Genomic DNA, 13791 nt, shown 5'->3' with positions numbered 1-13791 from the left:
CCTCATTGAAATTGGTTCAAAGATTTGTATTTATTTTCAATTGAAGAGTTCTTGCTGTTGTGCAATACTTTGCTGTTGCTCAATACGTAGTAAATCTGTTTACAAACTAAATATAATAATTTACACACCCTGTTTGGTGTGTATCTCCTGCCATATCAGTATTTGTTGTTTCTTTATATAGATCAGAAATAATTTATGTTAGAACCAGCTTAGCTAGTATTAGAAAAGTCTGGTTTTTGGCCCCTATTTGGCCTCTAGTTTCTTAACGATTAAAGCCACAACCAACAAAATCGACCCCAACCTTCTGTGTGTGGTATGGAACCTTATGGTACAATTTCATAGAGATCCATTGACTAATACTTAAGTATTTGTCCGGGAACCAGAAAAACCTTGTTCCCCCCTTCCCCCCTCCTTTTTCCTGAACGGTTTGAGCCATAACCCCCAAAGTCAAACCCAACCTTCCCTTTGTGGTATGGAACCTTGTGTTTCAATTTCATAGAGATCCATAGACTAATACTTAAGTAATTGTCCATTAACAAGAAAAACCTTGTTTCCCCCCCTTTTTTTGCCCCTAATTCCTGAACGGTTTGGGCCATAAACCCCAAAGTCAATCCTAACCTTCCCTTTGTGGTATGGAACCTAGTGGTACAATTTCATAGAGATCCATACACTTATACACAAGTTATCGTCTGGAAACTAGAAAAATGCCTTTTTTGACCCCTAATTCCTAAACAGTAGGACCATAACCCCCAAACTCAATCCCAACCTTCCCTTTGTGGTATTAAACCTTGTGGTTAAATTTCATAGAGATCCATTCACTTATACTAAATTTATTGTCTGGAAACCAAATGTCTTCAGACGACGACGACTACATGATAGCAATATACGAACACAAATTTTTTGCGGTCGTATAATGAGACAGCAACTCGACAACACAAAGCACCAAAAACTTCATAAGGGGAATATAGTCTTTCACAATAGTAAAAGAATCACTGTTTACATCTCAGAATTCTCTACAATAAGTGTATAAATTTAAAAGTTAAAAGCAATATGCAACAGTTCTTAGTGATGAAGGTGTGAAAAAGCATTTTTTAGCCTCTTTATAATTTCACTGAAGAATTTACAGTATGCCTCTTGTGAAAATAATTGCAATCACGATACTTGGTAGTGTCTTCTAGTTGATAATTAAAGAACCCTTGTGAGCATGCTCAAATACCCAACGTCCCCACATTGTCACTTGGCAAACAAAATGTCACTAGATTCTTAAGTTCAAAGACTCAAAACTCCTACAAAAGTCAACTGACAAAAATTTCTTGTTAATATGCACATCTTCATAGTATGTCCTTATTGTCTACAAAGTTTCATGAAATTCTGTACTGTGGTTTTAGAGGAGTTGCGATGACAAGAATAGGACTCACGGACGGACAGACTGACAGGTCATGACAACTACATTTTACATTAGTCTTCACAGAGAGAAATAAATGTGTCATTTCAATTTCAGTAGATAAAAATGCTAAAAATACATAAAATATATCCTTTGCCCATTTAACTTTTTAAAAAAACATTGCTAAATAAGAACGGCCTAATTTTATCTCAGCTAGCTTCTAAAAAAAGATTTCCAGTTAATTCTCACCTATACATTCCAGGAATATTGCCCCAAAAATATCTTGGCCTGGCTTGTGCTGAAAAATACTTAGCATCCCATAATGCTGGTTGGCACTGAAGAATACAAAAAATTATGTCAAATATTTCTTTTTATGTTTGCTTAATAAATGTAACAAATATAAAGAAATGAAAATTTTTTACTCACATTCCTGAATAGATTTTTTGTCAGCTGCGTGTCATGTGTTAAGGAATTCCTTACATTTTGCCCAAATTTCAAACTACAGATAATTGCTTTTGCCCCTAAAATCATTAGGGGTGTTACTCATGCCATTGGGGGCATTAAATTTGGTAAAAGTTGGGAATTTGGTTCAAAAGATAATATCTGGAAACCAAATGTCATATATTAATAGTTTCTGTGACCTTGACCTTTGACCTATTGATTCAAACACCAATAAGATTTGTCCTCATCCCATCAGGCATTATCAAACTAAGTTTCGTCAAAAAACAAATTGCTTACGGTTCAAAAGATTTTTCCAAAATATGAAATGTTTAAACCCAGATAGATATTATTACATTATAAGCAAGTTCAACTTCATCACAACTCAACTTCTTGTGTTGCCAAATCTTTTATATACTGCATCAATTTGTGCGTTTGTGTGTGTATGTGTAAAATCATCTATTAGTGTTTTCAAATACCTGTAAAAACCTTGATATAACATCAGAATATTCTCTTTTCATTGAAGCCACATTTTCATACAGCCAGAAGACATGATGGCCATCAGATAAATTTTGTACGCATCTTAGTATACGAAAATAATCAAAGAACAAAAGAGCTGTGCTGCCTGAAAATACATATTAAACAAGACATGCTGTGAAAAACTGCTCACATACATTATCCCTCCACTTATCTAGCTGACTAGAATCACAAATATTTACCAGCAGCATGTTTTACAATGCATCTACAGTACAGATTATTTTAACTTATGCTTTGTATAGAAAAAAGATTCCAGAAGCACAATGGGTGCATTAGCAGAGTTACTATCTTTATGGAGAAGAACATTTTTGGGAGAACTGTTTTTGGGGGTTATTTTTGTTTTGATAATGAAGTTTTTTATATTCTGCTGACAATTTAGGTCAAATGATGGAAAACCAAAGATTTGCTCAAGTTTCTGTCTTATTATTGCTGATGTGACCTTGACCTTTGAACTTGAGACCTTAAACTCATTAAGGGTCTTATAATCCACCACAGATTAGTAAAGACCTGATATTGTTGTCTAAAATTAACTTTCCCAAGACCTTAATCTTTGACCTATTGACCCCAAAATCAAAAGGGGTTAATTTCTTTCCACAGAGAATTTTAAGATTAAAATTGAAAGAAAGCTGAACATATATTGCATTATATCACACTTTCACACTATATCACAAAGTATGAGGTTAAAAACACCACTTTTAAAATACAACAGGACCAAGTCAGGTTAAATATCCATACTTAAAATATTATAACATTCATTAATTTAATTAATTAAAAAAATATTACTTACTGAAATCAGAAAAACCCTTTCTTATTGGGTTGGCTAAAGACAAGTCATTGCATGGGGATCCACCAATCACCAAATCTATTGGACTGATTTCTTTCAACTGTAACAAGAATCAACGTTTACCATTCATTAAATATTACACATTTACTTCCAAAAATTATCAGTTTATTTCTATACTAGTCCTTAACTAGAGGCTCTCAAGAGCCTGTGTCGCTCACCTGTATTTACTGATGCTTTGGAAATCATGTAAAATAAGGTTAAAATCATAATTAATAGTATTAGATATTAGATATTATAATGATATCTAAGATAATAACAAAAAACTGCAAAATTTCCTTAAAATTACCAATTCAGGGGCAGCAACCCAACAACAGGTTGTCAGATTTGTCTGAAAATTTCAGGGCAGATAGATCTTGACCTGATAATCAGTTTTACCCTATGTCAGATTTGCTCTAAATGCTTTGGTTTCAGAGATATAAGCCAAAATCTACATTTTACCCCTATGTTCTATTTTTAGCCATGGCAGCCATCTTGGTTGGTTGGCGGGGTCATTGGACACATTTTTTAAACTAGATACCCTAATGATGATTGTGGCCAAGTTTGGTTAAATTTGGCCCAGTGGTTTCAGAGGAGAAGATTTTTGTAAAAAGCTAACGACGACGACGGACGCCAAGTGATGAGAAAAGCTCACTTGGCCCTTCGGGCCAGGTGAGCTAATAATATAGAAGTTTGCCAAACTTGTATATACTTATATATATATATATGTGTCTTCAACAAGAATGCACACTGCCTTGCTAAGCAAAAGAGCCTGTGTTGCTTGCCTGCATCAACAATGGCCATGTTTTGGTAAAAATCATCATGAAAGGGCAAAAACTCTATAAAGAGTTTACCGACAATTCCGTCATTTGACAAATTTGGAGATCTTGTCTTGATGATCATTTTTGTTATTTCAAGATTCTATATATCTATTAGTTTTCAAAATAATAGGCAAAATGAAAAAAAAATAAATAGGAAAAATCGTCATTAAAGGGCAACAACTTCAATAAGGAGTCTACTGCTGATTTTGGTCATGTTGACTTATTTGTAGATCTTGACTTGTTGATCATTTTAGCTTTTAAAGTTTTCACTACAAGTTTTGCAATAAATCCAATAAGGAGTTGTCTGACAATTTTGTTCATGACATCATGGCTGAATTATCTTAATCAGAAATGCTCAGCACCAAAAGTTTGGAACATCTCAAAACTATATCCTGTACAATATTTCTCATGTACAATAAAAGAGAGTAATGAGCAGGATGGTGCTAATAGCTTACATTCATCTTAAGAATACACAATAGGGCAATTGCATACGACAAGTAGCACATATAGTATAACCAAACAAATCTTTATCTGGATTGTTACAGATAAAAACAACATATTTATTTCAGATGTAAACACTGAACACATTACCTTTTCTTCAGTTAATTTGGTCACATCCCCAATAGGAGTAACAGAATCACCATAATGAAAGGATGTCACCAACAAGGAATCCTCATCTATTTCTGATGTGTAGTATACTTCAATGTCCAGTCCTAATGAATCCAATATTACCTTTCCTGTTGTCAATAGAAACTAAACATTGAAAATCATTCAGGATATAATAACAAAACAAGATGTGTAGGTACATTACAAATGGCCCCACCAGAAGACTTAATACAACTAGAGGCTCTCGAGAGCCTGTGTCGCTCACCTGACTCTACTTTGGTTTTAGAAATCATGTAAAGATAGATAAAAATCATAACAGATACCCAAATAATGATTGAGGCCAAATTTTGATTAATATTGGTCCCGTTATTTAATAAAATATCCTGGTGGCCATCTTGAACAGTAAATCGGCAACAAAGTAGCAACACTTGGTCAGCACTTCATAAGGAACATTCATGCCATGTTTGGTTTCATTCCATTCAGTGGTACTCTAAAAGAAGACATTTGTATGTATTTCCCATAGGGTCCTATGTTAAACTAAGCCCCCCGCTGGCGGCCATCTTGGATGATGGATCGGCTACAAAGTAACAACACTTGGTCAGCATCTCATAAGGAAGATTCATGCCATGTTTGGTTTCATTCCATTCAGTGGTTCTCTAAAAGAAGACATTTGTATGTATTTCCCATAGGTCCTTTGTTAAACTAAGTCCCCTGCTGTCGGCCATCTTGGATGATGGACCGACTGCAAAGTAACAACACTTGGTCAGCACCTCATAAGGAACATTCATGCCATGTTTGGTTTCATTCCATTCAGTGGTTCTCTAAAAGAAGACATTTGTATGTATTTCCCATATGGTCCTATGTTAAACTAAGTCCCCTGCTGGCGGCCATCTTGGATGATGGATCGGCTACAAAGTAACAACACTTGGTCAGAACCTCATAAGGAACATTCATGCCATGTTTGGTTTCATTCCATTCAGTGGTTCTCTAAAAGAAGACATTTGTATGTATTTCCCATAGGGTCCTATGTTAAACTAAGTCCCCCGCTGGCGGCCATCTTGGATGATGGACCGCCTGCAAAGTAACAACACTTGGTCAGCATCTCATAAGGAACATTCATGCCATGTTTGGTTCCATTCAATTCAGTGGTTCTCTAAAAGAAGACATTTTTATGTATTTCCCATAGGGTCCTATGTTAAACTAAGTCCCCCGCTGGCGGCCATCTTGGATGATGGATCGGCTACAAAGTAACAACACTTGGTCAGCACCTCATAAGGAACATTCATGCCATGTTTGGTTTCATTCCATTCAGTGGTTCTCTAAAAGAAGTCATTTGTAAGCATTTCCCATAGGGTCCTATGTTAAACTAAGTCCCAGGCTGGCGACCATCTTGGATGATGGATCGGCTACAAAGTAACAACACTTGGTGAGTACCTCATAAGGAACATTCATGCCATGTTTGGTTTCATTCCATTCAGTGGTTCTCTAAAAGAAGACATTTGTATGTATTTCCCATAGGGTCCTAAGTTAAACTAAGTCCCCCGCTGGCGGCCATCTTGGATGATGGACCGACTGCAAAGTAACAACACTTGGTCAGCATCTCATAAGGAACATTCATGCCATGTTTGGTTCCATTCCATTCAGTGGTTCTCTAAAAGAAGACATTTTTATGTATTTCCCATAGGGTCTTATGTTAAACTAAGTCCCCCGCTGGCGGCCATCTTGGATGATGGATCGGCTACAAAGTAACAACACTTGGTCAACACCTCATAAGGAACATTCATGCCATGTTTGGTTTCATTCCTTTCAGTGGTTCTCTAAAAGAAGTCATTGGTATGCATTTCCCATAGGGTCCTATGTTAAACTAAGTCCCCGGCTGGCGGCCATCTTGGATGATGGATCGGCTACAAAGTAACAACACTTGGTGAGCACCTCATAAGGAACATTCATGCCATGTTTGGTTTTATTCCATTCAGTGGTTCTCTAAAATAAGACATTTGTATGTATTTCCTATAGGGTCCTATGTTAAACTAAGTCCCAGGCTGGCGACCATCTTGGATGATGGATCGGCTACAAAGTAACAACACTTGGTCAGCACCTCATAAGGAACATTCATGCCATGTTTAGTTTCATTCCATTCAGTGGTTCTCTAAAAGAAGTCATTTGTATGCATTTCCCATAGGGTCCTATGTTAAACTAAGTCCCCCGCTGGCGGCCATCTTGGATGATGGATCGGCTACAAAGTAACAACACTTGGTCAGCACTTCATAAGGAACATTCATGCCACGTTTGGTTTCATTCCATTCAGTGGTTCTCTAGAAGAAGTTCAAAATGTAAAAAGTTAACGCCGACGACGGACGACGCTGGACGACGGACGCCAAGTGATGAGAAAAGCTCACTTGGCCCTTCGGGCCAGGTGAGCTTAAAATATGGTAAAGACAATGTAACACAACCTTAACGGGTATGTCATCATCATTTTATAATAAATATATAATGCCAGTTCAGCAGGCATTAAATAAAAATTTTCAGGGAATGTTGGTGATGTCCAAAAATGGCGGGCAAATAGCAATAAGATGTATTCAGAATTCTTCCTTTTATAATACATCTTGACCGAATAAACTTGCTTTAACCATTTTTTTTTTTCTAAGGCTAACGACTTTTTATACAAACCAGTTCCAATTCCATCAAATAGGGAGAGAACTCTTATTTTTTTCTTTTCTCCTACCAAGAGGTAACTCAAATCCTGCTCCTGTAAGAAATAAGAGAAATTTTGGTTTACTGTGAAACTCAATTCTCAGAAGTTGATTTATTTCAAAATAATGCTACATTTTTTACTCCCAAGAAATGTGTTACAAAAGCTGTGGGAAAAAAAAATTGCTTTGTTAACATGTAAAAAAGACTTTTGTTACAACTGATATGAGATCATAGGACAGCCCATAACAGAAGTTATGCAATCGTTGGCAAATAGTGGTGTGTTAGATGTGATGTTGTCCAGTAAGTTGTTGATAAATATTAGAGATAGTAATGGTAAAAGTACAGTTCCTTAGGGTACTTGACTTACCACAAATTCTAAGAACTATTGGCTTATTTCAGTAGCTGCCAGCATTCTTAATTTTATTGATGCTTTATTTTTTGTCTTTCTATTAAGCTGTAATTTTGGATTCAAGTGTTATTCCTGTTTATGATATGTTCTTTTGTGCATCTTTTGTGGTAGTCAAATTGTATTGAAATAAACAGGGAAGGGTTGATGACTCAAAAAACAAGTTTTACAAAGCTTTCTGTTCATGTGTCTGTCTCAAGTCAGGAACCTAGTTAGTGATTGTCTTAATCATATTTTAAGCACAAGTCTCTATTTTTTTTTTTGTCAAGACAGTTTCAGTCAATTGTAAATGTATTCATTACTTTCCTAGACCCGTGTAGACTTAAAAGTTTAACATATATTTCTCTAATTTTTTCACATTTCCCAACCGATTGTGAAAAAATTGTTCTCCTCACTAGTGAAATATCTGTTCTCGGCAAATGATTGGTTGAAATTTAATTATGACTTCCATTTTTCTTGGTTTCTTCTGAATTTCCTATTGAGGCGTCATGAAAAAAGTCGACCATGCCTGATGAAGTCACATATAAAGAACACAACTTTCTGCAAATCTTTGAAAAAGAAGGATAAAAATCATTAGAGAAACAGATTTCACCACTATAACTCGTGTATTACGATATTTCTCTACTCTCAACCGTTAAATTTTAATTATTTAAAAACCTCAGCAAGCCTCACGCTTTAAATATTAAAACTTAACTGTCTCCAGTGGAGAAATAATGTAATACACTTGTTGCAGTGGTGGAATCTATATATAGACACCTGTCTATTGCTGAAGACCAAATGTCGACTTCCAGAGGTCATTTGAATTTTTTGCTGTTTGGTTATTGTCTTAATGACAAATACCCGTATCTATGATTTATAACCACATATCTGAAACCACCACTAAATTGGATCAATGGAACACCTTAAGTGAGTTTAAACATTGATCCCACTTGTGTGACTTGTACAAAATGATCAGTTTAATATGTTGTATTTTGCACATCAGACCCTTGTGTTGCAAATTTCTTGAAAGATTATAAACTTTTGTTACCAATTTTTCCCTCACTTGCTTATACATTTGCAATTTTGAAGGCATTTCTTTTGAGGTCTTTACATCTAAGCAAATCAGCATTTGTATTTGATCAATACCATGGTCCACATGAGATAGACACACAATGAACTGACTTGCCAAATATTGTTGACCTATCATTAATAATTAATCAGGAACTGAACTTTAATATCGGAAAAATTTAAGCTGACAACTACAGCCTTACAATGACACTTCTAAAAGACATATTTCATGCATCACATTCAACATATTAGACGTAATCGTTCCATCACTAAAAACAGACCTTAATCTGCAAAACTTGACCACTCAAACTGAAAAAAGCTCCATATAACATGTAAGATGGACATAAAGAAGTTTAAAAAATTCATTAGCCAAATATTGTTGACCATTTTTTCATATTAACAAACCTGTACTTGGTAGCCTGTGTCATACAGTCTAAGAATATTACGCATCCAGTCAGTTTTAGGTATCAAATATCCATGTGTTTCCTTAGAATATGGATGACATAGGAAACATGTCCATGGATCAGCCTGATTTATCTGTAAATATACACACAGCACATATCATTGGTTTTACCTATTATATTTGTAAAAAACTATTATATTCGTAAAAGGATAATAACATTCTAAAGTTTACATTCAGTGCTCCCTAGTTGGGTACAAAATGTAACGTTTGATATACTTTTGAAAACACCAATTTGCATTACATGTAAGTGAAATTCAAAAACATTTGTAAGGTATTGGTAGGGTTATAGGTATAGAACCACTAATTTAACCAAGGTCAGAAAGAACATACAAGAAAGCAGTAATATTTAAAACAAAATAGTTCCTACACATAGCTTTATATTGACATTAAATAAAATATTTGGGTAATTTTTGTATCAAATGAAAGCTTAAGTATGACGGATCACTGTAGGACCCTTTTAAAAATTTCTTTTGAATAATACAAAAAAGATATGAAATCAAAATAGGAAGGCATATTTGCCCTGAAGCACAGATCAGAAGTACCTGTTTTTGTACTACAAAACTTCCAGGAACCAGTGTGCTCTAATATGCAATTAAAGGTATGTTAAATTTTTCAGCACGTCAGGAAACTATATAGTTTAGACATAGAGTAACTGTCACTTTATTCTAACTTAAGACAAAATAGTTATGAATGCTTGAAATTGCAGAATTTAACATAGAAACCTAAGGTTTTATTCCTCAAAGGAAAATAAATAATCTTTATCTATATAATTAAGCTCATCATATTCAGAAGTATAGAGGCAACAACATATTGCATTTAAGTAATTGTAAGTTTCTGCACACATAGAATTGGTACAAAAACTACTTATTTACAATTTTAATTTTTCATGGAAGTATTCTTATCCCCCTCCCCCCCCCCAAAAAAAAAAAAAAACTCTAGAAAGACCATCCCTGTTGTTGATAAAATCATTTCAGACCGAGGAGGCAGAAGGTGAAAATAGTATACCACCACTTTAGAGTGGAATATGAAAAGTTTGAATTTTCTGTTTAAGCCCTCATTTGAACATGGTTGCAATGTTTGCTATACCAGCAGGTTCAAATGTCCAATTGATTCTCATTTATCAAGCTGGTGAGAAATGGCTTCAAGAGAGAGGCAGAAGATACCAAAGGGATATACAAACTCACAAACTGACAATGGGGAGAGGGTGATCTCAGGTGCCCCAGAAGAAAACAGATCCTGCTCCACATGTGTCAAGTTGCTTATGTAAGTATAAACCTGGTGATAAGTCTAATTCAGTAGGGCACATTCAAGGAAAAGAGAACGGGATTCAAACATTGAGAAAGACTCTCAGTAATAATGGTAAAAACAAAAGTGATGGCATCTTTAAGACATATTCTAATTCACCTTTTCAACATGGTCTTCCCCTACAAACAGTCGTATACATTCCAAGCAATATACACTGTAAAAGAAATAATGAACTGAAAGAAGTATATGCATTAGTATGGATTTGTTATACATACTTTGAGATAAGCTGACAATCATAACAAATTATGGAGGTTTTTCACTTTTATTTTAAGCTCGAAATGATTATCATACACAAAACTGCAATGTTTAAAATTTGGAAGTTGGGGGTGAAAATTTTTACTTTCTCAGAATACAACTTTTAGTAGGATTTTATGCAAATAGAAATGTCTTCTTAACTTTGGTTACAAGTACCCTCATTTCACGTTCAATAAATCTTAGAATTGAAAAGAATATTTCCCAATTTGTCTTTTTCTGGACTTGTATCTAGTTCCTATATTTTTTTTTGAATGAATGAAAATATAATATAATTTTCTTTTAAGACGTTTTCAAATAGTAAACTTATCTGACAGTACTTACTTGTTACACTCTGACTCCTCACAGACAAACAACCTTCCACCACTCGAGCAAACAATGCAAAACATCTATTAATCAAAAATATTTTTAACTGATATTTTATTGTATATTTATTACTTGTTATCACTAGATCAGAAGCTAAGAAATCTGATAATCTGACAAATATATATTTGTTATATATTTCCTATTACAGTAGTTCTAAATGGTTCATAAAAATTACAATCAAAAGATCTGCAGGCATTACAAAACTAGAGGCTCTAAAGAGCCTGTGTCGCTCACCTTGGTCTATGTGCATATTAAACAAAGGACACAGATGGATTCAATACAGAATTGTGTTTTGGTGATGGTAATGTGTTTGTAGATCTTACTTTACTGAACATTCTTGATGCTTACAATTATCTCTATCTATAATGAACTTGGCCCAGTAGTTTCAGTTGAAATTATTTTGTAAAAATTTATTATAAAGGGCAATAACTCCTTAAGGGGTCAATTGACCATTTTGGTCATGTTGACTTATTTGTAGGTCTTACTTTGCTGTACATTATTGCTGTTTACAGTTTATCTCTATCTATAATAATATTCAAGATAATAACCAAGAGCTTCAAAATTTTCTTAAAATTACCAATTCAGGGGCAGCAACCCAACAACGTGTTGCCTGATTGGTCTGAAAATTTCAGGGCAGATAGATCTTGACATAATGAACAATTTTATCCAAGTCAGATTTGCTCTAAATGCTTTGGTTTCAGAGATATGAGCCAAAAACTGCATTTTACCCTATGTACTATTTTTTAGCCATGTCAGCCATCTTGGTTCGCGGGCGGGGTCATTGGACACATTTTTTAAACTAGATACCCTAATGATGATTGTGGACAAGTTTGGTTAAATTTGTCTTAGTAGTTTCAGAGGAGAAGATTTTTGTAAAAGATTACAAAAATTTACGAAAAATGGTTAAAAATTGACTATAAAGGGCAATAACTCCTTAAGGGGTCAACTGACCATTTTGGTTAAGTTGACTTATTTGTAGATCTTACTTTGCTGAACATTATTGCTGTTTACAGTTTATCTCTATCTATTATCATATTCAAGATAATAACAAAAAACGGCAAAATTTCCTTAAAATTACCAATTCAGGGGCAGCAACCCAACAACGGGTTGTCCGATTCATCTGAAAATTTCAGGGCAGATAGATCTTGACCTGATAAACAATTTTACCCCCATGTTATATTTTTAGCCATGACGGCCATCTTGGTTGGTTGGCCGGGTCACCTGACACATTTTTTAAACTAGATACCCCAATGATGATTGTGGCCAAGTTTAGTTTCAGAGGAGAAGATTTTTGTAAAAGTTAATGACGACGGACGACGACGGACGCCAAGTGATGAGAAAAGCTCACTTGGCCCTTTGGGCCAGGTGAGCTAAAAATGTCAATATGAAGTACAAATTTTATGGAAATTTTAACATAACATCAAAATTGGTCAACCGATAAAAAAAATCCAAAACTCAACTCAATCTTAAGTCTTCATTATACACAAATGTATAAAAATCAGTTCTAGATCAGTAGGCATTACACACTAGAGGCTCTAAAGAGCATGTGTCACTCACCTGCACCTTCAACAATGGCCACTTTTAAGTAAAAATCATCATTATAGGGGAATAACTTTATTAAGAGCTAACTGCCTATTTCAGTCATGTTGACATATTTGTAGATCTTGTCCTGCTGATCTTTTTTGCTTTTTAAAGATTCTATTTACTTTTGAATCTATTATACTTTTCAAGATAGTAAGCAAAAACTAAATAAGATAGTAAAAATCATCTTTAAAGGGCTATAACTCCAATAACAAGTCGACAGATTTCAACAATGTGGCTTATTTGTAAATCTTGTCTTGCTTATCGTTATGGCTATCTAAAGTTTCTATCTATCTATCATAATTAATAAAGATAATGGGCAAAAATGATAAAAAATGGGAAAATCATCATTAAAGGGCAATAACTTCAATAAGGAGTCGACTGACAATTTTGGTTATGCTAACTTAGTTGTAGATCTTTTCTTGTTGATCATTTTGGCTTTTTTAGATACTAGCTATCTATTATAGCTTTTAAGATACTAGGTAAAAATGCAAATAACTTAGTTGTAGATCTTTTCTTGTTGATCATTTTGGCTTTTTTAGATACTAGCTATCTATTATAGCTTTTAAGATACTAGGTAAAAATGCAAACAATTGGTAAAAAAAGTCATCAAAGAGCAATAACTCCAATAAGGAGTGGTATGACAATTTCAGACATTAAGTCATTAGAATTAATTGTAGATCTTGTCTTGCTGATCACTTTTCCAGGATAAAGATCCTTTCTATCTATCTATAGTTTTGAAGTAATCAGCAAAAATGAAAAAAAAAAAAGGTAAAATTTGACATTTATGGGCAATAACAAGAAGTCGTCTGACAGTTTTGACATACATAAACAGCAGATAGATCTCAGCATTTCTGCCCCTTTCAGATTTTCTCTATTCAAAATGATTTTCAAAATGATTGACAAAACTTGCATTTTACCCCTATGTTCTATCTTAAGCCATGTCAAACATCTTGGTTGGCAGGTGGGGTCATCGGACACATTTTTTAAACTAAATACCCCAATGATGATTGAGACCAAGTTTGGTTAAGTTTGGCACAGTGGTTTCAGTGGAGAAGATTTTTTAAGATA

The 13791-nt window shown here is 34.4% G+C and overlaps 1 protein-coding gene across 1 annotated transcript in view; it reads right to left on the bottom strand.

Annotated features, from left to right (window-relative positions):
• Nucleotides 1-13791, bottom strand: part of LOC127736951 (uncharacterized) — a 40777-nt gene that overhangs the window by 5606 nt on the left and 21380 nt on the right. The window contains exons 10-17 of the mRNA XM_052247513.1: nucleotides 11098-11162; nucleotides 10621-10675; nucleotides 9159-9290; nucleotides 7277-7355; nucleotides 4592-4737; nucleotides 3147-3243; nucleotides 2302-2447; nucleotides 1634-1719 (exon numbers count right to left, since the gene is read on the bottom strand). Coding sequence (XP_052103473.1) covers nucleotides 1634-1719; nucleotides 2302-2447; nucleotides 3147-3243; nucleotides 4592-4737; nucleotides 7277-7355; nucleotides 9159-9290; nucleotides 10621-10675; nucleotides 11098-11162 — 806 coding nt within the window. The remainder of the gene's footprint in view (nucleotides 1-1633; nucleotides 1720-2301; nucleotides 2448-3146; nucleotides 3244-4591; nucleotides 4738-7276; nucleotides 7356-9158; nucleotides 9291-10620; nucleotides 10676-11097; nucleotides 11163-13791) is intronic.

Source organism: Mytilus californianus, unplaced genomic scaffold, assembly GCF_021869535.1.
Source record: "Mytilus californianus isolate M0D057914Y unplaced genomic scaffold, xbMytCali1.0.p SCAF_4, whole genome shotgun sequence".
NCBI classification, from domain to species: domain Eukaryota; kingdom Metazoa; phylum Mollusca; class Bivalvia; order Mytilida; family Mytilidae; genus Mytilus; species Mytilus californianus.
The sequence above is the reverse complement of the archived record's forward strand: the minus strand, read 5'-3'. Positions and strand labels throughout refer to the sequence as shown.